The sequence below is a fragment of the Microcaecilia unicolor genome, chromosome 2 (assembly GCF_901765095.1).
Source record: "Microcaecilia unicolor chromosome 2, aMicUni1.1, whole genome shotgun sequence".
Lineage (NCBI taxonomy): Eukaryota > Metazoa > Chordata > Amphibia > Gymnophiona > Siphonopidae > Microcaecilia > Microcaecilia unicolor.
In genome coordinates, this window is record NC_044032.1 from 431,692,352 (window position 1) to 431,718,308 (window position 25,957).

At 43.9% G+C, this 25,957-nt stretch overlaps 1 protein-coding gene across 1 annotated transcript in view; it reads left to right on the top strand.

The window, feature by feature from the left end:
* The first annotated feature begins 6,881 nt into the window (after positions 1-6,881).
* HADH (hydroxyacyl-CoA dehydrogenase) overlaps positions 6,882-25,957 on the top strand; it is a 122,358-nt gene continuing 103,282 nt past the window's right edge. Inside the window, exon 1 of the mRNA XM_030190794.1 lies at positions 6,882-7,110. Coding sequence (XP_030046654.1) covers positions 6,976-7,110 — 135 coding nt within the window. The 5' untranslated portion in view covers positions 6,882-6,975. The remainder of the gene's footprint in view (positions 7,111-25,957) is intronic.

The following is a 25,957-nucleotide window of genomic DNA, read 5'->3' on the forward strand; positions in this document are numbered from 1 at the left end:
ATTGGGGACATAAACCTTCTTTTAGAAGACCCAAACTCAACTGGTGTCCAAGATTGTAAGGAATTCTTCCAACTATGGGATTTCGAATGGCCACATCCGAATGCCACCCACAGAAAAGGCCATACACTTGACCTGCTAACCCATAAATTCGCATCAGACCAAATCATTAAAGTCATTGATCACAAATGGACGGAAATTCCATGGTCAGATCACTTCAAATTAAATCTGACCCCACACTGGCTGAAGAATGGGCATCTCAAAGCTGATGAAAAAAAATCTTACCAAACCAGAGGTAAAGTGGACACAACTGCATTTTGGCAATCAATTTACGACAACAATTGGTCTATTCCATTTGATTCCGTCAACTATCTTGCAGATTGGGAATCGAGATGTATCACTGTTCTAAATGAATTAGCTCCTTTATGAAAAAAAAAAAAATTCACAAACCAAACAGGACCCCATGGTTCAACAAAAATGTGAAACAATTAAAATCTAGAACCAGACAACTCGAACGAGCCTGGAGAAAAGAAAACGATCAAAATCTAAATGCTTGAAAAAAAATCACATAGAAAATACAAATATGAAATAAAAAAATCCAAACGGAACTACTATAATGAACAACTAGGTTCTGACTACAAAGACATGAAAAAGTTATACAAGCTACTGGATAAATTACTAGACACAAAACCAGTGTCCTCAACAAAATCAGGAATTCCAACAGCAGACGATCTTGCTAACTACTTCAAAGGCAAAATTGTCGAGCTACACAAAAATATGTCACAGGACTACACCAACCTTGATACCTTCCTTAATGAGCTAGACCCATGCTCAGAAGAATACCCAGCCGACCGAACTTGGACAAATTTCGCCCAGATCAGACAAGAAACAATAGCACTAGCAACCAATAAGATCTCTACAGCCTACTGTCAATTGGACACCTGCCCCAATTATCTAATGACACCCCCCCCTGCTCGATTCATCACTGAACTTACCTCCCACCTCAACTTCTTGTTCCAGCATGGCATATTCCCCAAAGACAAAGGTAATATATTACTCACACCATTACCAAAAGACACCAAAAAGAAAACTAACGATATTACCAACTACCGATCTGTGGCATCCATCACACTTACAACCAAACTGATGGAAAACATTGTAGTTAAACAACTTACTGAATACATCGACAATTTCTCAATTCTTCATGAATCACAGTCGGGCTTCAGATCTCTCCACAGTATGGAAACTGTCCTGGTAACTCTCCTAGCCAAGTTCAAAAAGGAAATTGCATTAGGTAAAAACATACTCCTCTTGCAATTCGACTTGTCAAGCGCATTCGATATGGTTGACCACTATATACTATTAAGAATACTCGACAAGATAGGCATAGGAGGGAATATACTCAAATGGATCAAGGGTTTCCTAACCACGAGATCTTATCAAGTAAAAGCAAACTCAAACATATCACCATCATGGAGTACTGATTGCGGAGTACCCTAGGGTTCACCTCTCTCACCCATATTATTTAATCTGATGATGATCCCCCTTACTCATGCCCTATACAAGCATAATCTTAATCCTTTTCTGTATGCGGATGATGTCACCATTTACATACTGCTCAACTCTAATCCAACAGAAATCACTGTTGCAATAAAGACTAGTTTAAGCTTAATGGATGCCTGGGCATCGGCATTCAAACTCAAACAGGAAAAAACTCACTGCCTTATTCTCTCTTCTCACCACAAAACAAACCTCCCTTCATCCATAAAAACCCCGGAACATACTCTCCCAATATCGGACAAACTGAAGATCCTTGGAATTACTATTGACATCAACCTAACCCTGGAGAGCCAAGCCTCTGCCACCATGAAGAAAATGTTCCATGCAATGTGGAAACTCAAACGGATCAAACAATTCTTCCCAAGGGAAACTTTCCGTAACATAATTCAAATAATGGTACTATCACATGTTGACTACTGAAACGCCGTATATGCGGGATGCAAAGAACAGATCTTAAGGAAACTCCAGACCGCGCAGAACACGGCAGCTAGACTCATTTTCAGAAAGATAAGATTCGAAAGTGCTAAACCCCTACGCGAAATACTGCACTGGCTACGAATAGCCTTCAAAATTTGCACTCTGGTCCACAAAACAATCCATGATTTGGTCCCAAACTACATGACCGAACGTATTGACTTACCAACTAGAAACATCATCGAATCATCTAGAATGTTTCTAAACCTGCATTACCTAAACTGTAAAGGACTAAAATACAAATCAACATATGCACCCAGCTATGGAATGTTTTACCTAGAAACATTAGAACTGTGAACACCCATCTAAAATTTCGAAAAGACCTCAAGACTCACCTCTTCCGGAAAGCCTACCCAGCAGACCCGAACTAATTCATGAACAATGCATCACATCTTTCGATCTAAGAAATGAACAATACCCCTTCCACATAATCCTATTACTTCAAACTGTACGAATTTTACCACTCCAATTATAATTAAGTGTACTTCTACCCTTATCCTACTCTGTATTGCTCACCAGAAACTGTAGTCCCATCCCCGGAGACTTATCAGCCTCATTGGGATTACTTCTCTCTATATGCTACTATATATTCGTCCCAGAGTTGTATTCTCTTTTCCGGAACCTTATCAGCTTCCTTGCACCTACTGTTACTCTATTTTCCACTCTGTATATATTCCCGGAGTTGGTAAGCCACATTGAGCATACTGCTATGCGGGAAAACGTGGGATACAAATGTAATAAATAAATAAAATATATTCTGTTTGCTATAAAGTTTCTGAATGGCACATTTGCAGGCTTTTGTGATGCTTCAGAGTATCTGGCAGTGGAGAGATATTGTGTTGCTATCTGATATGGGATAAGCAAATTCATACTAAACTTACAGTTAAACAATGAAATATTTTTAGATATGCTTTGTTCAGCTGTGAATTTTTGCTTATAGTTGCAGTGACAGTGTCAATTTGGCATATTATTACATCTCTGTTATTTGAACTAACCATAAATTTGCTTATATAGGGCCCTGTTTACTAAGCTGTGCTATAGGCACGCTAATGCTAGAGACACCCATAGGAATATATGGGTGTCGCTAGTGTTAGTGCTTGCTAAAAACGCTAGTGCACCTTAGTAAACAGGGTCCATAGTTTAAGTATCTCCTTTATTAATTGTTCTCCAGTATTGGTTTTCTTTTATACTCACTTATTATGTTTCTGTTCCATTGTATCCTCAGAGATCTAGACAGATCACAAGTTAATATGTACATATTCACAATACAGTACTGCTGCGTGTAAACATACTAGATTCTGTGGTCCGATTTCTTAAGAATACTTTTGACTTTGTAGTAAAAAAGTAGTTTTAAGCGCTGTACCTTATTACTTTTACTTAAGTATTTTTGGAGATAAGACTTACTACTTTTGAAGCCCTGTACTTGTACCTTTTACTTAAGTACTTTTAAAAATTAATGGACCCATCATCTGCCCCTCAAAATGATAGAATGTTAATCATTTATAACCGATGGAAGGTTATTTCGTTATGATGCTTCCTCTGTGTACATCCGTATGCTGCACAAGCAGGTATGGGCCCTGATGCACTAAACGTTTTTGATCGTTAAATGAGCCCTCAAGGAAGAATTTCCTATCCTTTCAATGCACTAAAGCCCATTTTCCGACGACAGTAGCAGCTAACGAAAACGGAATGCAGCTGAGCAATTCTTCTACAAACCCCATTGAAATGACATGCACTAACCTTTTCCGATTGGTTTACCGCAGGGAAAGCGATTGAAACGCCGTGAAATCTAACGAGAGGTCTGCACCTCTCGTTAGGGCTGTGCGGGCTTGGAAAAACTATAAACAAACAAACCTTGAGCCAATCCCAGCCCATAGCTGTGATAAACGCACTGTGATCGGCTCAGCACAGCGTGTTGTGACACTGCTCCCCGCTTCTCCCTGCAGCATAAATCCAAGCTTCTGGCACGTTAGAAAAAATAAATAACCCACAAAACACATGGCTCCCCGCTTCCCCCTGCAATAAAAAAGAAAAAACCGAAGCAAAAGGATTGGGAGGGGGCAAAGGCGCTCGTCATGAGCGTCCTGTAAGGACGGCCTTGCCCCCCCCCACTGCTCCCCCCCCCCCCGCACGAAAAAACTCCAATTTTAGCAGCCCCAGCCCTCCTCCCTTCCTGTTCTTCTGTGTATTCTCCCACACTAGCTCCGCCTCCCGCCATGCTCCGCTCCCATGCCCCGCCTCCGCCCCCCCCTTAGGTCATTGCTGCCGCTCCCCCCCTCCAACATAGTAACATAGTAGATGACGGCAGAAAAAGACCTGCACGGTCCATCTAGTCTGCCAACAAGATAACTCATATTTGCTGCTTTTTGTGTATACCCTACTTTGATTTGTACCTGTGCTCTTCAGGGCACAGACCGTATAAGTCTGCCCAGCACTATTCCCGCCTCCCAACCACCAGCCCCTCCTCCCAACATCAGAGGAGGACGGGTCCAGGAAGAAGGAAGGGACGTCTGAGGAGGCCTGCTGAATCGCCGATCAGCTGTTATTGCCCGTGTGCAGCAGAGGTGAGAGGCGCTGCACGGGCCGGTAAGACAAAGGGGGGGGGTCGTTGGAGGGGGGTGCGGCGGCGATGACCTAAGGGGGGGCAGCGGAGGTGGGGCACGGGAGTGGAGCATGGTGGGAGGCGGAGCTAGTGTGGGCGAATACATAGAAGAACAGTAAGGGAGGAGGGCCGGGGCTGGGGCTGCTAAAATTGGAGTTTTTTTGTGCGGGGGGGGGGGGGGGGGGAGCGGAGAGCAGCGGGGAGCAGCGGGGGGGGGGGGGCAAGGCTGTCCATACAGGACGCTCATGATGAGCGCCTTTGCCGCCTCCCAAAACACATGTGTTTGTGGGGGGTTTTTTTGTTTTGACATCTGGGCCTTTGTGGCATGCGCAGAGCAGCCAGCATAACGCTTGGCTGCTCTGTACATGCTTTAGGGGTCGATTAACAACGGGAATTACGATCGTGTGATACATCCTACTTTTCAATACTGCTCCGAACATTTCTGAAGCGTTTGTTTAGTGTATTCTCGGTTTTTTAAAAATCGTTAAGCACTTTTACGTTTTTTATTTTTTAACATTTGGTTGATGCATCTGGGCCAGCCATGGTTCTAGAGGCAGATGCACTAAAGCTAAATGAGCCTTTAATGACCCTCCAATGAGGAAAATTTGATCCGTTGCATGCATCAAAGGGCTTTTACCGAGGAAGCCAGCAGCTAACGAAAACGGAATGGAGATGAGCAATTAGTGTGAAAACCCCATTGAAACGACATGCACTAACCTTTTCCGATTGCCTTTACGCAGGAAAAAGGCAGGAAATCTAACGAGAGGTCTGGACCTCTCGTTAGGACAGCTCTGTGCCAGGAAAAATCATTAAGTGAAAAAATAAACAAACTTTGAGCCAATCCCAGCGCATTAGCAGAGCTAAAAGCGCTGTGATTGGTCCAAAGGACGTCAGAAAACACATCAAATAAAAAAAATTAAAAAAGGATCGGGAGGGGGCAAGGGCGCTCATCAGGAGCGTCCTGTATGGACGGCCTTGCCCCCCCCCCCCGCTGCTCCCCACTTTCCGCCGCTCCCTCCCCCCCCCGAAAAAGCAAAATTCTAGCAGCCCCGGCCCCCCTCCCTTCCTCACTACTCTGTCTCCCCCCAGCTCCGCCTCCCGACATCCTCTGCCCTGTGCCCCGCCCCCTCTTGGGGTCGTCACCGCCATTTCCCTCCTCCATCGGGCCCCCCTCCCTCTTACCGGGCCCCAGCAGCGCCTCTCTCCTCCGTCTGAAGGCGCTGCACGGGCAAGAAGAAAGCTGATGCCTGCCTTCGCCCAGCTTCTGTCGCGCGTCTCTCTCCTCCTGGGCCCGCCCCTGTCTGACGTCGGTAACCTACGTAGGTTACTGACGTCAGACAGGGGCGGGCCCAGGAGGAGAGAGACGCGCGACAGAAGCTGGGCGAAGGCAGGGGCGGGCCCAGGAGAGAGACGCGCGACAGAAGCTGGGCGAAGGCAGACATCAGCTTTCTTCTTGCCCGTGCAGCGCCTTCAGACGGAGGAGAGAGGCGCTGCACGGGCCCGGTAAGAGGGAGGGGGGCCCGATGGAGGAGGGGAATGGCGGTGACGACCCCAAGAGGGGGCGGGGCACAGGGCGGAGGATGTCGGGAGGCGGAGCTGAGGGGAGACAGAGTAGTGAGGAAGGGAGGGGGGCCGGGGCTGCTAAAGGTACGTTTGCTTTTCTTCTTGCTTTTCAATTTAGAATGCAGGGGGAAGTGGGGCGGGGGGAATGGCGACCACGGGTGGGGGGGGGGGGCAAGGACGGCCATACAGGACGCTCCTGACCAGCGCCTTTGCCCCCTCCCGACCCTTTTTTTTTTATTTTTGATTTGGGAGCCACATGTGCTTGTGATTTGACTGTGTTTTGACTGTTTGTGGCATGCGCAGAGCAGCTAACATAACGCTTGGCTGCTCTGCGCATGATTTGGGGGGCCGATTAACGATGTGTATTGTGATTCTTTGATACATTGTATGTTTCAATACCGATCTCAGCATGTGTGACTTTTTTTTTTGGTGCATTTTTCGTTATTTTAAAACCGTTAGGGACTTTAACGAGTTAGATTTTTTTACGTTTGGTTGCTGCATCTGCCTCTATAACTGAGATAAAATAACAACGAACAACGACAACGTGAATAAAAGCAATGATTGTTTTGAGCTGACCAATATGGCGGCTGCGCGGTGGGGTTGTCTTCACCCTTTTACGTCATGCCGGCTCCTGTCTCATTAAACGTCCTTGCTCGTTTGTGCACGTGACGTCCCTTCTCTGCCTTTTATTGCGTCACGTGCACCCTTACCCTTCAGTCCACACAGCTTCTGTTTGGCGTACGCTTAGCGGAGCTAACCCAGTCTCTCTCGCTGCATTCATGGCCTTCGTTACACGGCAGCTACTCCGCTCCATGTCCTCCGCCAGTGATCCCGCCACGGCTACGGCCAAGAAGATTGTCATTAAGCAGGTTACCGTTATTGGCGGGGGGCTGATGGGCTCCGGTATCGTGCAGGTGAGGTACCCAACCCCCCTCCCTCCCTTTTCCGCACGGGGCTCTTGGCAGTCCTGTCCCCTGATTTCCAAAATAACCCTCCAAAATTCGTCTTTGCACTGAAGGGAAACGGTTCGAACGAGTGCTGGTGCGCGCGCCCTTGCCAGAGCTGCTTGCAGAGGTCTGGCAGCTTCTGTTCATGTTCATCTGTTGGACGGTGCGTGCCTTGCTTGCAGTGTGGGCTGCTGTTAGGGAGGGAGGGGTGGATACTGTGCCAACTTTTTAAGGCACACACATGGAGGAGGGTTTCAGTTGAATAGTACTAGCATGGGCTTAAGCCGCTATAATAGAACTTTTTGCGAAGAAAAAAATTACTTTTTATTGCGGTTTATTTTTCTGGTCTGAGATCCAGTTGTAGATGTTTTGCAGCAGTTATTGGCCCTTCACTCAGTTATTCAATGCGGCTGAGAGTGGACCCTGCTCTGTCTTTGGTTTTCTACCTCTGTTGACGCTACTATCTCTCTTTTGTATCTCCTGAACATGTCACTGCTTTGTGGCTGCCTTTATCAGCAGTTGATTACAGCCATCTGTTCCTTGCCGTACATAACCAACTTGTTTTTAGTTTTTCTTATTACCTTCCCCCCAACTTTCTATAGTGGACTTCAATAATATAGAAGGTGATGCTTAAGAAACGTGGCCAGTAGCTGTTAGAATTCTGCCACATCCATAACTGCTGTTACCACATTCTCTAGCAAACAGTTCCAGAGCTTAACTATTCAGTGAGTGAAAAAATATTTTCTCCTATTTGTTTTAAAAGTATTTCCATGTAACTTCCTTGAGTGTCCCCTAGTCTGTACTTTTGGAATGAGTGAAAAATTGACTGACTTCTACTCGTTCTACACCACTCGGGATTTTGTAGACCTTGATCATAATCTGTCTCTTTTCCAAGCTGAAGAGCCCTAAGCTCTGTAGCCTTTCCTCATATGAAAAGATTTCCATCCCCTTTATGATTTTGGTCGCTGTTGTTTGAGCCTTTTCTAATTCTGCTATATCTTGTATGCTTAACTGTGAAAAAAGTTATCTTTGTACTCTTTTTGTATATAGAGGTGTGACCTTGTGTTCTAGGATTTGAACATAGTTTCCCTGTTTCTCAGCTGGAGGAGTGGCCTAGTGGTTAGAGTGGTGGACTTTGGTCCTGGGGAACTGAGGAACTGAGTTCAATTCCCACTTCAGGCACAGGCAGCTCCTTGTGACTCTGGGCAAGTCACTTAACCCTCCATTGCCCCATGTAAGCCGCATTGAGCCTGCCATGAGTGGGAAAGCGCGGGGTACAAATGTAACAAAAAAAAAAAGTGCCGCATTGATCTTTAGCACGTCATATCTTTCTGTTACCTTGGGTACGCTAGTCATGGACCCTTTGGAGAAGGAGCTTTTCTTGTACCTGATTTCTAATTATGCTGTAGGTGGCCTTGAATATAATTTGGATAGGCAGGGCCAAAAGCCAAATGTTATAAAGAATATACATAAGCATTGATTGAGACAGAGGTGTTTTTCAAAGCAGATTTACAAAGTTACATAGTAACCTATGAAACTCTGTACATCTGCTTTGAAATTGAGCTCCAAAGCCAAGTTGGATTTAGTTAAGGGAAATCTTGCCTCGCCAATTGACATTTCTTTGAAGGAGTGAATAAACATGTGGATTAAGGTGAGCCAGTCAATTTTGTGTATCTGGAGTGGAGGAGTAGCCTAGTGGTTAGTGCAGCAGACTTTGATCCTGGGGAACTGGGTTCAATTCCCACTGTAGCTCCTTGTGACCCTAGGCAAGTCACTTAACCCTCCATTGTCCCAGGTACAAATAAGTACCTGTATATAATATGTAAACCGCTTTGAATGTAGTTGGAAAAGCCACAGAAAGGCAGTATATTAAGTCCCATTCCCATTCAAAAGGCATTTGACAGAGTAGTCACAGGTTAGGAGGTAATGCCCTATTGTGGATTAAAAACTGATTAAAAGATAGAAAACAGAGTTAATGGTCAGTATTCTCAATAGAAAAGAGTAGATAGTGGGGTTCCCCAGGGGTCTGTTCTGAGACTGATGCTTTTTAACATTTATTAATGATCTAGAAATGGGAATACCTAGTGAGGTAATTAAATTTGCTGATACAATTATTCAAAGTTGTTAAATCACAAGAGGACCTAATGAGACTGGGCATCCAAATAGCAGATCACATTTAATGTGACAAGGGCAAAGTGATGAATGTGGGAAAGAGGAACCCAAAGTATAGCTATGTGATGCAAGGTTCCACATTAGGTGTCACTTCTCAGGGAAAGGATCCAGGTGTCATTATTGATAATACTTTGAAACCCTCTGCTCAGTGTGCAGCAGTGGCTAAGAAAGCAAATAAAATGTTAGTAATTAGGAAAGGAATGGAAAACAAAAATGAGAATGTTATAATGCCTTTGTATCACTCCTGTGTTCAATTCTGATCACCACATCTGTTTATAGAACACATCTCAAAAAAGATATAGCAGAATTAGAAAAGGTACAGAGAAGGGTGATAAAGGTGATGAGATAACTTCTCTATGAGGAAAGGCTAAAGAGGCTAGGGCTCTATCTTGGAGAAGACAGCTGAGGGGAGATATGATTGTGGTCTAAAATACTGAGTGGAATGGGTAGATATGAATTGCTTGTTTACTTTTTCTAAAAATGCTAGTGGGCACGCAATGAAGCTACTGAGTAGTAATAATAAATTAAACTTTGTTTCTAACCCGCTGTATCTAAAATATTCTAAGCAGGGAACAAAAGGACATAAAAAATGTAATACAAATCAAACATAAAAAAAAAACTAATCACTCAAGCTTAATAGTCATTCACTGCCAAAAAGCAGAGCAGTATCATTAATAACCCAAAACGGATGGATTTTTAGTTCTTTCTTGAACTGAGCAATAGTTCACACAGCAAAGCTCAACAGAACATTCCACAACTTAGGGCCCTTAACATAAAAAATAGATCTATACTCTTCCAAATTTAAAACCAACTGGAGACAATTTCTTCACTCAACATGTAATTAAACTCTGGAATTCGTTGTCACAGAATGTGCTAAAAGCAGTTAGCTTAGGGTTTAAAAAAGGTTTGGATAATTTCCTAAAAGAAGTCCATAAGTCATTGTTAACATGGCATTAGGAAAATCCACTGCTTATTTCTAGGATAAGTAGCATAAAATGTGTTTTACTGTTCTGGGATCTTGCCAGATACTTGTGGCCTGGATTGGCCATTGTTGGAAATAGGATACTGAGCTTGATGGGCCTTCAGTATGGCAATACTTTTGATGATCTTATATATTGTGTATTGCAGCAGCAGCCAAAAAAAGCAAACAGGATGCTAGGGATTGGTAAATAATACTTGAATGTTTGAACACAGTATGGGTGACAAATTTTCTTTGCACTAATGTGTAGTTTCCAAACTTTGTACCTTTTTTGCTTCATGCATCTTTTGTATTAAACAAAAATAACGTAATTTGTATCCAGTATATTTTACCTGCAAGTCTTTTCATTGTCACTGAGCTCTGAGGGTACTCTACTATCACTTCACCTCGCTAGAGTGGTCCTCCAGTGACCAACAGTGTTTCTTATGAACAGAATTTTGCATGAAATCCTATGTAATAATTTGCACCTCCATCTGGATGTCTGGGTTCACAACACACTTCCCATTGGTCCGCCCTGGGGATGATGTCACAGGGCGGATCAAGTGAGAGGAAAGGGAAGCTAGCACCAGCCACCAGCGGTCTCTCTCTCCCCTCGGAGTGCAACAACGACCTGGAGGTCAGTACACAATTGCCCCCTCCCTCCCTCCTTCCACTTCTGTCCGAGTTCCACGCCCCCCCCTCTTCGAGTTCCACCGGCCCGCACCTCCCTTCCTCTCTCTCTGCCCTCTGAGTGGAAGCAGGATGTGTGCGGCTGCCCCTCCCCTTCGGACGTGCCGGCTGTTATTTAAAACTTCTTACCTCGTGGTCCGCCGACATCAGTGAAGTCGAGCAGGCATGGCACGGCGCTTCAGACTGCCTTCGCTTCTGTTTCAGCTCTGCCTCTGGTCCTGCCCTTCAGCAAACAGGAAATGAGGGTGGGACCAGAGGCAGAGCTGAAACAAGCGAAGGCAGTCTGAAGCGCCGTGCCTGCTTGTCTTCACTGTTGCAGGTGGACCACGAGGTAAGAAGTTTTAAATAACAGCCGGCACTTCTAAAGGGGAGGGGCAGCTGCACACGTCCTGCTTCTACTCGGAGGGCACAGAGAGGGAGGGAGATGCAGGGGTGTGGATCTTTTTATTTTGTTTAATAGAGCGCAAAAAGTTGTACAAGATGGCTAAGTTTTGTTTCTCTCAACAAAATATTGCCAGAGATAGTGTCTCAAAGTTGCCGAAATCTCGGAGCCAGACCATAGAAGGCTGCAGTATGGGGTCAAACAGATTACTATATCTCAGCAAGTATTGCATTGGCGAATGTAAAACTTTACCAGTGTTCATTGGGGACATGTATGAATGTTCACAGAAAATTTCATCAAAATCCGTGATGGTCGCACAGGGACCACCAGACCACTTGACATGGAATGATCTTTTTGCGTGCCTAAGGTTAGGCTCCAGCACTCTCACTAGTTGATTGGTTGGTGTAAATGCTCGTACCTTACACAGTAGGCAGGTGTGTAAATGCTAGTATTCCATAACCTGTGTGTAACTGCCTGATATGTTCCTGACCTGCCCATGTTCCCAGGTCCACACCCCTCGGTTGTGCACTCTGGAATTTGAGGGCACAATTTATAGAATAACCCCAAGACAGTTATGTATGAATAAAGCATTTCTCAAGGGACTTTTGCTTGTGTGATCTGCACCTTTCATACTGCTAGTTTGTATCTTATGGATAGCTTGCCCTGCTGTTTCCTTGCAACTAATTGGGACCAATTATAGCCTATTGTTCTAACATCAGTTATCAACTCATTAAATTATGTGCACAATTAATATTCTATAACTTGGGTGTGCAGCTTTCTAGAATTAGGGAGGTCAGAACTAAAGCATGTTTGTAGTCACCTGAAGTGTGTGGCTCAATTTTTCCTGCAGGATGGTGGGTATGTTTGGGAACCTAATGCATGTTACAGAGTAAGTGAATGTGGGGGGCAGCCCTGTTTTGAAAGTCTTACTCGGAAATGGAGGACTTATCCTTGTGCTTCTGCTATTGACCTACTGATTTTCTTCTTGCTTTTTCTGTCTTGCATATGCCCTTTAAATTGTTAGCTAACTATTTAGACTTTTGTGTCCACTTAAAATGCATAAGCTTTTGCTGTGGCCTTGATGTTCCTCTGTGGCCATTTTTTTGTGTTTCGGGGTATGATGCCTGTGTGGGCTTAATTTAAATCTGGTTTTATTGAACTATAGGATAGCAAATATGAATCAACAGAATAATGGAAACATTTTCACCTCTATACATATCAAGAAAGTTATTAAAATAACTGAGTTGAGTACAGTATTTTCTTCCCTCCCTTCCCTTTCTTGAAATTGTTTTTATTAATGGATAATACAAACATCAAAACTTTATAATAACAAAATGGAGATGATGCAAATAACAAGCCAGGGCTTAAAACTCAGTAAGAAAGGTATCTCCGCTTTCAAAACTGAAGTAAAAGGCTTTTTCTTATAGCCCCCTACCCTGTTTAAGTCATAGCCCCCATTCCCCTCCCATCTCCACCCAGACCCAACTAAGCACAGTAATACGCCCAGCCTAAACCCAAACTAATTATAAATGTAACTTATGCAAGATTAAATTCCTTACTCTGAGACAAGGATTGAATATATGTAGTCCAAATAGCTAAGAAACGTCTACACTTAAAGTAAGATCCATTTTTTGTTTAATATGAGCTATGCTGTCTTGGTTTACTTCTAATAATGAAAGCTTCACAAAGCTTTAGTCACTTGCAGGCCAATTTTCAAAGGTGTCAAGTGCTTAAACTTCATTAGATTGGAGCCCATTAGGGACAGGAAGTAACTGCAAAAGTAGTATATGTAAACTGCATTGACTGTATCTACAGAAAAGTGGTATATAAAGTGTGGAATATTAACATAAATGTGTGTGTGTGTGTATAGTGAAATATACAGGCCTTAACACATCCTTGGAATTTAGGAACCAACAACTGATTCCTTTCACATTTCTCCCTCACCACCCTCCATGTCTTCTGGAACCCCTTTAGGGCTATTGTCTTGGGGTGTTTCCCCATTCTGTGTCTAAGGGGGGGGGGGGGGGGAGGAGTCTGAAATAAATATGTGGATTAGTGATTAAAACTGATTCTGGATTCACATTGCTCAGATTTAGGTGGTTCATTGATATTTTAGTTCAGGTGGTTGAAGTAAATAAGAATTGACAGTTTTTTGGCTTTCACCAGTCAGTCCCAGCACTAACCTTTAGTGTTTTTACAGCTAGATACTAAGTGCCTATTATATATGGCTGGTCTAAGTTTTGTGCAGTGGGACTTGGTTACTGTTAACATTTGTTAATGGCGCTTGCATGTATTACTAGCTGTTAGTCCAGAGATCAGTTTTCTTAGGAGACTTAAGGGGCTTATTTTCAGAGCACTTAGACTTACAAAGTTCCATAGGTTAGTTCTTTGAAAATAAACCTCCTATATGTTGGAACAATTCTGCAATAGTCTTAGATGTCTAAGTGAAACAGCGTAATAATAAAAAAAAAATCCTAAAGTGCCTTGCATTGAAAATGAATGTGTTAAGATTGCCAGAATTGGCTCATAATGTTGCTAATACTTTAAGCCAAGGAGAAAAAAGCATGAGTAGCTTTGTATTAAATAAGTAGTGAAGACAAGTTTCTCATTGTTTACCTCTTTGGAAAGCTACAGTGATTTGTGTAAAGTTCATCCCTCATTTGTCCTGTTTGCTTCTCCTGATTCGATTGTAAGCTGTTTAGAGCAGGGACTGTGCAGCACTCTACACTTGAATATGAAGACATACATCTAGTAGCACTATAAAAATTAGTATTTTACAGTAAAAAAAAAAAAAAGGGGTGGCAGTACTCGCTCACCCTCTTGTTCATATATGCACACTCTGGTTAGCCAAACTCTCTCCCTCTAACTTCTACACACTCACCCAGACAGTGTTTCCAACTGACAAAGGTACTCGCATGTCTGGTGACATTGTTTTGCATAAGTTCCCTCTGTCAGTCACGCTTGGCCACACACTGCTACTAAGACACATTGTCCCACTCATTCACTGACTACACACACAATTTCATGCTACCATTTTTGACAGCCACTTCCACTAGTGTAGCCGCTTTTTTTTTTTTTTTTTTTTAACAAAACACTCACCCATGCTGTATCTCACTCTTTTGTGCGACCAAATAGTTGCACTGAGATTTAATTGGGGTGAATGAAGATCATACATTTACAGGATCATTTACTACTACTACTACTTATCATTTCTATAGCGCTACTTACTAACAGTGCATTCTAAAACTATTAATACATGTTTGCCATAGGGCTCATGCATTAAGGACTAGGGGCCCTGTTTACTAAGCCGTGTTATAGCCACGTTGACTTCTTTAACATGTGTTAAACATGTACGCGTGCTAACATTGTAGGCACAATATCCCTATAGGCACATACACGGTTAATGCGTACGCTAATTGTAGATGCGTTAAAAATGCTAACGCGCCCTAGTAAACAGGGTTTTTTATATTGCACTTGAAAAATCAGCGTCAAAAATTTCCACTTAGGCATATTCTATAAACCACGTCTAGATTTAGGTGCGGTTTATAGATTATGCCTAGTGGCCATGCCTGCGCCTAACTCTAGGCGGGTTGATTTTATGCCAAGTAAAACTTGGTGTAAATACCGGCGCTTAAGTTAGGTACGGAGCAAGTGTGTTGTATAACCCTGTTCATAGATTTTTTGGAACACCACGACCTGCTCATTTCACGCCCATGGCCTCCCTTGTGGCAGCACACATTAGAACTTGTGCACCACTTTATAGAATACTAGTAAAAAAAAGGCCCGTTTCTGACACACATGAAACGGCGCTAGCTAGGTTTTCCTCGGAGTGTGTGTGAGAGATGGAGTGTGTGTGTCAGAGAATGAGAGAGAGACAGAGTGTTTGTGTGTGAGAGAGAGTGTGTGTGTGTGTTTGTGTGAGAGAGAGAGAGTGTGTGTGTCAGAGAGAGTGTATGTGAGAGACAGTGAGTGAGTGTGTGCCCCCCCTCCAGCCATGCATGTCCAGCCACCCATAGCTGCCACTGGTAACGCTGTCCGGCCGCTGCTGCTTCTCCTGTTGAGCAGCAGCAGCCGCTACAAAAAGAAAAAAAGCAATAAATGTTTTTAAACCTGAAACGCGGCACTGTAGACAGCCATCAGGCATTGGCTGTCGGCTCTGCAGCCGCTCCTCCTCTCGCCTCTCATGTCGCTGCGCTCCTCCGGGGTCTTACTCCAGGGGCAGTGACGTGGAGGCGAGAGGAGGAGCGGCTGCAGAGCCGACAGCCAATGCCTGATGGCTGTCTACGGTGCCGCGTATCAGGTTTAAAAACATTTATGGCTTTTGTTTTTTCTTTTTGTAGCGGCTGCTGCTGCTGAACAGGAGAAGCAGCAGCGGCCGGACAGCGTTACCAGTGGCAGGTGCGGGTGGCGAGGGGGGTGATGCAAAATTGGTGGTTGCGGGGGAGGGGGTCGGCAGCTTTCATTGAGTGCTGGTGGGTTGGCGGGAGTGAGAGGGGTGCTGTGAGTGGTTGTGACGTATTGTGCGGGGGGCGGGGCTGAGTGCAGCTGTGAGGTTACGAACACTTCAGGGCTTCACTTGGACCGAGGCAGCTTCAGAACGTTGGAGTTGCGAATTGTGTGGGTGGGGGGGTCTATGACTGGTACTTTGAGTTTCAGGGCTTCACTGCCACGGAGTGAGCTTCAGAACGTTGGAGGTGGGAATTATTTATATAGATGATTAGCAAGTTGTGTGTATAAATTCGAATTCATGTTAATTAGTGTCGCTTGTTAAGTGGCAATGGATTGGTGCTGATTGGCTTGTTAATTAAACTGTGTTCGCAAATCCAGAATATAGCCAGATTTGTGCGTACAATTTTGGTCATGCTGTATAGAATCCGGGGGTAGATAGGCCCTGTAGTGAATAATACATTTTAGTTGTGGTGTTGCATGCATTGTGTAAATTACGCCCCAAATATTTGTCACTTCAGAACAGATTGAAAGCTTAAAAGTCCAAGCTTGGCTGATTTTTGGATTGGCATTCATTCATTCATTGTTACCAGGGGCGTAGCCACGGGCGGGCCTGGGCCCGCCCACCCAACATCCCCTTGCCCGGGGTTTAAATCTTTTTTTACCTCCATCGAAGCGGCTGCGTCATTGAAAGCCCTCCCTTCGTTCGTTCCCTCAGAGTCCCACCTTCTGACGTCATTTCCTCTTTCTGCGAGGGTGAGGGAACGAACTCGAAGGGAAGGCTAGAGACGGGCAGGACTTTCAATAACGCGGCCGCTTCGACTGAGGTAATCTGGGGAGAGGAGAATTGCTGGGTGGGTATGGGTGGCTGGAGGGGGTGCAGCGGAGAGAGGAGAATCGCTGGGTGGGTATGGGTGGCTGGAGGGGGTGCAGGGGAGAGGAGAGAATCGTTGGGTGGGTATGGGTGGCTGGAGGGGGTGCAGGGGAGAGGAGAGAATCGCTGGGTATGGGTGGCTGGAGGAGGGGGCAGGGGAGAGAAGAGAATCGCTGGGTATGGGTGGCTGGAGGGGGGGCAGGGGAGAGAAGAGTTACTGGACATGGAAGGAGGGAAGGGAAGACAGGAAGGAGATGCACACGGATGAAGGGGAAGGGAGAGAGAAGAAATGCTGGACATGGATGGAGGGGAGGTAAGAGAGGAAATGCTGAACATGGATGGAGGGAGAGGGAAGAGTGAGGAAGGGGAAGAGAGGAGAAAAACTGCAAATGGATGAAGAAAATAGAAGCTGGATCCACTGGGCAGTCGTGTCTGCAGAGGACCCAGCTTTTACTTACGGATCTAGGGCCAGAAATGTGGAAAGCAAAGAAATAAATGGAAAGGAAGCCCTGGAAACGACGTTAAGAGGACAGATAGCAGCAGAATCAGATACTGGGCCAGCATGATCAGAAAAACAGTCACCAAACAAAGGTAGAAAAAAAATCATTTTATTTTCATTATAGTGTTTGGAATATGTCCACTTTGAGAATCAGGTGCTCAATATTGAAAGTTTATATTTATTTACTTATTTACTAGAGGGCATGAGTTGAAGCTACAGTGTGGTAAATTTAAAACGAATCGGAGAAAATTTTTCTTCACCCAACGTGTAATTAGACTCTGGAATTCATTGCCGGAGAACGTGGTACGGGCGGTTAGCTTGACGGAGTTTAAAAAGGGGTTAGATAGATTCCTAAAGGACAAGTCCATAGACCGCTATTAAATGGACTGGAAAAATTCCTCATTTTTAGGTATAACTTGTCTGGAATGTTTTTACGTTTGGGGAGCGTGCCAGGTGCCCTTGACCTGGATTGGCCACTGTCGGTGACAGGATGCTGGGCTAGATGGACCTTTGGTCTTTCCCAGTATGGCACTACTTATGTACTTATGTACTTATGTACTTATGTACTATGGCATTTAATCTCACATTAAACATGAATTAGATTGGAACCTGGGATCATTTAATGTTTTTTTTCCTGGAGAGAGTAATGCATTGCCCCCTCCCCCCCCAGGCTCTGTACCCGGCTATAGCCAGCTCTGCAATTTTGAGGGGAGGCGCAGAGGTGGACTGGGGAGAGAGCCTCTTGTTAAGCATTTACCAGCACACGACTAGTGCCCACCCATCCAACCTGTTGGCCCACCCAAAAATTGCCTTCTGGCTACGCCACTGATTTGTTACTAACAAAATTTTATGAAACAATGAACTTAAACATTTCTCCATGGGAGGCAAAGTATGGGAAAATGTCCAACCACAGCCTCCGATTTATTTAGCTTTGTAGTACGGATAGGGTGTTTTTACTTTGAATCTTAGATGTTTTTCTCTTGAAATGGTATATCTAGGCATTCTTCTAGTTGCTGAATGTCTGTGTTGGAAAGCTGGGAGGTTTGTGTGTACAGATTACTGCATTATTCAGAATAAGCTTTCTGCATTGGTCATGTGTCTTGAAATAAGTTAATATTTATTTCTGGCTAATTTGTGCCAGAGTTCAGCCATGCTGCTGCTGGCTCTCAGGGCAATGCTCCCAGCTTTCGTAGGAGGAGAGATAAAAGCAGCAGCTTGCAAATTTGGATTGGAGTACACATACTAACCAAAGTCCAGTCTTTCATGTGTTGTATAAAAAAATCTGTAGCATATAGGAATTATTGGTTTCTTTGGCGGTTCCTTACAAATGAACTCTTAGGTTTCCACTTTTGGGAGTTGAAGGAATAACTTTCTCTTGGTTCATGCGTGATCCTGATGGGAGCCATATGTGATTCAGGCAAATGTGTAGAAAATAAAAACCAGAAAGACCTTAACGGCTCATGCAATGTGAGTCACATTTGTACTGCAGAAGAGCAACAAGAGTGGACTATTTGCCCCAAACTTATTTTGGCCTCATCAGCCTGAATAGTGGGCAATGGAGAGTTTTGCCAAAAACAGCCAATAAGAGATTAGTGAGATACTTGGTATAAAATACTGCTCACCAATGTGAAGAAGTTTTGAGATTTGCAGGATGAGGATCTATTGGGGATGGCACCAACCCTGCGGAGCATCTCAAGAGGAAAAATGTTCAACCACATATAACAATATTACTTTTGTTGTTTAATGTTTTTGCCCCCAGCTTCCTAAGAAATTTGACTGTTTATGGTGGTTTGTTTTGTTTTTTGAAGGGAGAGGAGAGTGTTCCTGTTTCATCCCGATTGTCACAAACCTTTATTCACCACCTGGGAATTTCCTTCCTCTCCCACTTCTCTAAGGTTGCCAACTCTTCATTTGAGGGGCAGGGTTTTCTCCCTTATCTTCCTTATATCTACAGTGGCAGTGCACAGCAAGACACTTTAGACTGTGGTGGTGGACTAGGGGTTACATTCTTTAACTCCTGTTGAGCTGTACCAACCCACATGTTACCCCATGTTCTTGATCTATATATATTAGACATGGAGATGGATTAAGAACATATATATATATATAATGGAGTACATTCCAAACAGTACACACACTGAAGCTCTGGGTGTGCATCATGTATACTGAAGCACCTTCCACATGCCCCCATCACCATTCACCCAAGATTGCCAGCTCACCTGACATGAATCAGACAGATCTGTTTCTAGTTTGCCATGTGGATTTCTGGCTTCAATTCTAGCCTCTTGGCAAGGGGTTGGTGTTTATTTCCTTAGCTTCAGGTGACAACCATAGCACGTTTAAGTGGGTGTATTCAGAGTTGTCACTTGTCCTCTCACTCGGATCTCAGATTATTTTGGTGAGGCCTGAATAATCTGCCTCCTTGGGACCTTTATCTTGGAGAAGACATTGTTTAATCTGCTTCAGGATGCTCCTTTTAAAGGACCTATTACTCAAGATAGTGTTTGTGGTGGTGATATGCTTGGCCAAGAGGATCTCAAGTTCCTGAAGAGAGCTTGCAACTGCTTATGGTGACAGGGCAGAGTGCTGATTTGGCTAGTATCACCTTTTTTACTCAAGGTGTTTTTTTTTTTCTTCATGTTTCTACTGTAGTTTCAGGACACAAAGGTCACAGTGGCCAAGAGGAACTGCATCAGTTGAATATTAGGATCTAACAGAGGTATGGTGTTTCCATATGTCAGATCATCTTTAAAGATGACTGGAGCTTAAGTTATGGAAGCATGTTCCAAAGTTCAGGTCCCTGTACAAAGGATATTCACGTGTAGTGTTGTAGTAGAGTCTCTCAAAAAGATGGGACAATGAATTTGTTTTGGTGTGAGGATCTGAGTGCTCTTGAAGGGCAATAAGGAGTCTGTGAACCATTGTACCTTTCTAGATTGACTGCATTATGGAACTTGAAAACGAAGTAGGATTTTGTAAGTGATGCAATGGGAAATTGGTAACCAGTGGGCTGCATTGAGTAGTGGCCATATTTTCAGTGCCCTGCAACTTGACTGACTTTAGGTCCTCTAGATTCAAAAGTGCTATGCCAGTAATGTGTAAATTACACTGGTTGCCAGTGGAAGCCCGTTCTGTTGTGGTGTTTGGTGTTACTAATCTTATATGGTCAAGTTCCAAAGTATATAGCAACCTTGATTTGATATGCATAGGAAGAACTATGTAAGCAGTTTCAAGATACTACATGTCGCTAGAATTTCCCTTGCCTCAGGGCAGTTATAATTTGGAATTTTATTTTCATATCAAGTGGCAAAATGGGAGAATAGCCTTCCTTTTGAATGTACATCTTGAAGCCAGTTCACAAGCATGTCCAAAAATTAAGTTTTAGTGGGTTCACAAATTAAATTTGTAACTTAAATAAGGTTTAAAGTTAAAAATCATTTTTATTGTATTGATTTAGTTTGCCCTATTTTTGGTTTTGTAAGCCAAATGGAACGGATTTGTGGCTTGTGTGGCATATAAATGCTAACTAATGTAATTTGATTAGTTTTGATAGCTGTGTACAACTACAGTGTATGGTCTTTGATTTTGAGACATTCCACCAGAGTAAAGGCATTGTCTTGGGTAGTGCATAGTTTGGTTTTGCCACAGGAAATATGTAAGGCAGGCACTTGTGGTTGCTGCATTTTGTTTTAAAGTAAACATTTTTTTATTGGTGAAAACAATACAAATACACATGTCAGTATGCACAAACTGAAAAAGAAGTGCAGCACAGTAACCAACATCAAAATGTAAGAATTGCCATATAATTTCAAGGTATCTTCTCCCTCTTCCCCCCCCCCCCCCCAAAAAAAAAAAAATGCTGCCTCCAAACCATGGCAAAACACATAGAGAATGTAATACAAAGGAACAGCATCTGAAGCGGTATATTCTTCCCCCACACCCTTGCCCAAAACCCACCCATTCCTAGTATAGAGGCACAGAACTCCAGATAATAAACCAAGGATAATATAGAGTTTAAAAAAAATGTGCCTTAAAGATGTGAGTGAGGGTTCCTTGCAAATTAACTTTTGCTATAGGAGCTGTTGCTGATTGAGAGGCTTTGGGCTGCTAAAGGCATTTTCTGGGAGTGTGGCGGCAAGTGGTCTCTAGCTACAGTACACAGATACTGATTGATTTCTCAACTGCACCAGGCTATAGACAAAGGACAAACAGTTTTGCTGTGTTAATGTGCTGATGGGAGGGATATAACTTGTTCATCTGGAATGGTATGGTAGGACTCCAGGAGGCAAGGGAGAAAAAAAAACAAGCATGTTTTTTTTTTTCTCTCCACTTCTTTATGAATTGTTCTATTCCTAATATGCTTCAATCTGTCACTCATTGATGTTGTGAGGCTGTCTTTTATGTTCTACATTTGGGCCTGGGTTTATTGTTTCTGTGATGGTTGCTTTACCTATATTTTTCAGGTTTTTTAAATTTTAGATTTATTGGGTAATATAAAGCACTGTGCCTAGAAGAAAAGTGGGGGCTGACTTAATGACTTCCAGTGCGCAGATTCAAACATAAACTATTGAAAAAGCACCAGTTGCTTTTTCAGTAAAATTTGACTTTGTATCAATCTGCGCAGTGAAAGTCACTGTCACCTCCCACTTTTTCTCTTTGCACTTAGCTTTGCCGTGGGGGCTCTTCTCCTCCTGTTTTTTTTTTTTTTTTTTTTGTAATATAAAACACTGCCAACCATAATTAGAGCACCGCCTAGTTATGTGTCGCAACTTCTAATAAACTCCATACCATTTGCAAGAACTTAACTTCATCGACCCATTTTTAAAAAGTTTTATCCCAAACCACCTACCATTTTATTATCCTCATTCCTCATAAACCCTCTTCAATATTGTTTTGGTTGTTTATAAGTGTGCAGTCGGATTGCGGTTGAAGCAGGCTATAAATGCCAATTTAATTCCCCCCCCCCCCCCCCCCCCCCGGCACAGTATTTTTATTGGTTTTTGTTTTGCCATCTTTTTGTTAGCATGGTGCTTTTTCTCTGTCAAATAGATGTTTTGAAAGGTCTTAAGGCCATTTACACAATTTACAGTAATTTTATTGGGATTTATTAACCACCTGTATGAAGATTCATCCATAAAACATAAAACTTACAATTGTAACAGCATAACAATAGTAAAACCAAAAATAAACATAAATAGAATAAATGAGGCAAACTTGACAACAGTACAATGTTAGCATAATACTAATGATAACATCTAATAAGCATGCATTAGAACAGTGTTTCCCAAACTGCCATAGCAGCCTGGTACGCTGCAGTGAACTCTCAGGAGTGCTGCGCACATCTTGACCTCCCTCCCACCGCCCACAATCCAGCATCGTTCCCTACTTCTGGAATGTGCCGCTGCAGTGCTTGCAGCTTACATTTTCGGGCCATCCACGATTCACACAGGTACTGCGGGGACTTCCTCTGCCACGTCCAGCCCTCACAACAGGAAGTTGCATCAGAGAGGGCTGGACGTGGCAGACTGAGAAGACACCAGAGTGCCTGCCTTTGTGAATCACAGCCTGAAAATGTAAGCTGCAAGCACTGCAGTGGTGGCAGGCGAAGGAGAAGGAAGCGGCAGTGATCTTGGACCTGAAGGAAGGTAGCTAGCTAGCGATGCTGGATTTGGAGAAGGCAGAGGTGGGGGGGGGGGGGGGGCGAAAAAAATTACTCTGACACAAAGGGTGCCCATGAACTGAAAAAGTTTGGGAACTCCTGCATTAGAATATTCAACTAACATAAATATGATAGATTTTCTACAATACGGCTTACTATATAGCTGCGGGACCAAGAGCAGATATATGATGGGAGCAAGATGCGTTGTACAACAGAGTTGGGATAATTTGATGGTTATCTAAACTCGACAAGTTCTTTGTATAGTTAAGCAAGACATAAGGAGCTGATCAGTTAGTATATGTTGCAAGCTAGGCGGTGGCCGTAGCTAGAAGGTTGCTAGGCTGTATAGGGAGAGGCGTGACCAGCAGAAGAAAAGAGGTGTTGATGCCCCTGTACAAGTCGTTGGTGAGGCCCCACCTGGAGTATTGTGTTCAGTTTTGGAGGCCGTATCTTGCTAAGGATGTAAAAAGAATTGAAGTGGTGCAAAGAAAAGCTACGAGGATGGTATGGGATTTACGTTACAAGACGTATGAGGAGAGACTTGCTGACCTGGACATGTATACCCTGGAGGAAAGGAGAAACAAGGGTGATATGATACAGACGTTCAAATATTTGAAAGGTATTAATCCGCAAACGAACCTTTTCCGGAGATGGGAAGGCGGTAGAACGAGAGGGCATGAAATGAGATTGAAGGGGGGCAGACTTAAGAAAAATGTCAGGAAGTATTTTTTCACGGAGAGGGTGGTGGATGCTTGGAATGCCCTCCCGCGGGAGGTGGTGGAGAGGAATTCAAATATGCGTGGGATAAACATAAAGGAATCCTGTTCAGAAGGAAGGGATCCTCAGGAACTTAGCCTTGAATGGGTGGCAGAGATGGTTGGGAGGCGGGGCTGGTGCTGGGCAGACTTATACGGTCTGTGCCAGGGCTGGTAGTTGGGAGGCGGGGATAGTGCTGGGTAGACTTATACGGTCTGTGCCAGGGCTGGTAGTTGGGAGGCGGGGATAGTGCTGGGTAGACTTATACGGTCTGTGCCAGAGCCGGTGGTGGGAGGAGAGTCTGGTGGTTGGGAGGCGGGGATAGTACTGGGCGGACTTATATGGTCTGTGCCCTGAAAAAGACAGGTACAAATCAAGGTAAGGTATACACAAAAAACTAGCACATATGAGTTTATCTTGTTGGGCAGACTGGATGGACCGTGCAGGTCTTTTTCTGCCGTCATCTACTATGTTACTATGTAAGCTAGTCCAGGTGCAGAATGTGTATAGTCTGTCACCCTATGCATTAAAGGCTTGGGAGAAGGCTTTCACCTGCTTCTTGAAGTACTTTGCAAGTATGTGGTGTGTTTTTTTTTTCTTTTTCTTTAAATATAATTGAGCCATAGAAGAATTGTCACCCAAGTGACTACGTTCTTTTTGGGTCACTTTTCCTGTAGGCAGACAGTAGATTGAGGTTAGGCTGTTCATATCTTAGTGTTTGTGTATCTGGAGTTTCAAAAGGCATTTAACAAAGTACCTTATGAAAGACTCCAGAGGAAATTGGAGAGCCTTGGGATAGGAGGGTATCGTACTATTGATTAAAAACTACGGAGAAGGGTAGATAGTGGGATTCCCCACGGGTCTGTGCTAGGACCATTGCTTTTTAACATCTCTATATATAAAAGGCATCTCCAATGTTCTATGAAGCCTCCAACCGGAACTTTGAAGCGGGCGAGATATCCGGTTTGCCCAAGAGTGTTTGCCCCGCCCTCGCGTCACAACGTGATGACGAGGGCGGAGCAAACTCTCCACGAAATGCCATCTCCCCCTGCCCCTCGCCGGCCATTTTTCACATGCACACCGCATCGCGGAGCGCCAACGACAGCAGCAGACAGGTCCCTGGAGGAGGGTTGGGGGACAGCTGCATCCCTGGCCATGGGTGGCTGCAGGGGGGGCCGGGGGATGGAGAGACAGCAGCGGACAGGTGCCTGCCTGCAGGGGGGTTGGGGGACAGCTGGGTCCCTGGCCATGGGTGCCTGCAGGGGGGGTCGGGGAACAGGACGGGTCGCTGGACACAAAAACCTTTCTAGCGCCCGTTTCATCTCTCAAAGAAACGGGCCTTTTTTGCTAGTATTTTATAAATGATCTAGAGATGGGAGTAACTAGTGAGGTAATTAAACTTGCTAATGACAAAGTTCTTAAATGGCAAGAGGATTGCGAAAAATTACAAGAGGACCTTACGAGACTAGGAGACTGGGCATCCAAATGGCAGATGACGTTTAATGTGAGCAAGTACAAAGTGATGCATGTGGGAAAGTGGAACCTGAGCTATAACTATGTAATGCAAGGTTCCACATTGAGTCACCCACCAGGAAAGGGATCTAGGTGTCATAATTGATTATACATAACCACCACCGTACACTGAGCAGAGGGTTTCAAAGAAAGCAAATAAAATGGTAGGTATTAGGAAAGGAGTGGAAAACAAAAATGAGGACGTAATGCCATTGTATCACTCCATGATGCGACCGTACCTCGAATATTGTGTGAAGTTCTGGTCACCACATCTCAAAAAAGATATGGTGGCATTAGAAAAGGTACAGAGAAGGTTGACAAAAATGATAAAGGGGATGGGACCCTATGAGGAAAGGCTAGTGACTAGGGCTCATTAGCTTGGAGGGGAGATACGATAGAGGTCTATAAAATGAGTGGAATGGAATGGGTAGAAGTGAATCGCTTATTTACTCTTTCCAAAAATACTAGGATTAGGCACGCAATGAAGCTATAAAGTAGTAAATATTAAAATGAATCTGAGAATTTCTTCACTCGTGTAATTAAAACTCAAATTCTTTGCCAGAGAATGTAGTAAAAGCAGTTAGCTTAGCGGGGTTTAAAAAAGGATTGGATAACTTCCTAAAAGTCCATAAGCCATTATTAAAATGGACCTGAGGAAAATCCACTGCTTATTTCTAGGATAAGCAGCATAAAATGTATTGTACTGTTTTGGGATCTTGCCAGGTACTTGTGACTTGGATTGGCCACTGTTGGAAACAGGGTGCTGGGCTTGATGGTCCTTCAGTCTGTCCCAGTATGGCAATACTTTAGTACATAAACTTATGTTCTCATCTGGAAGTCCAGCCACTTGCTGTCAGCATATGTGT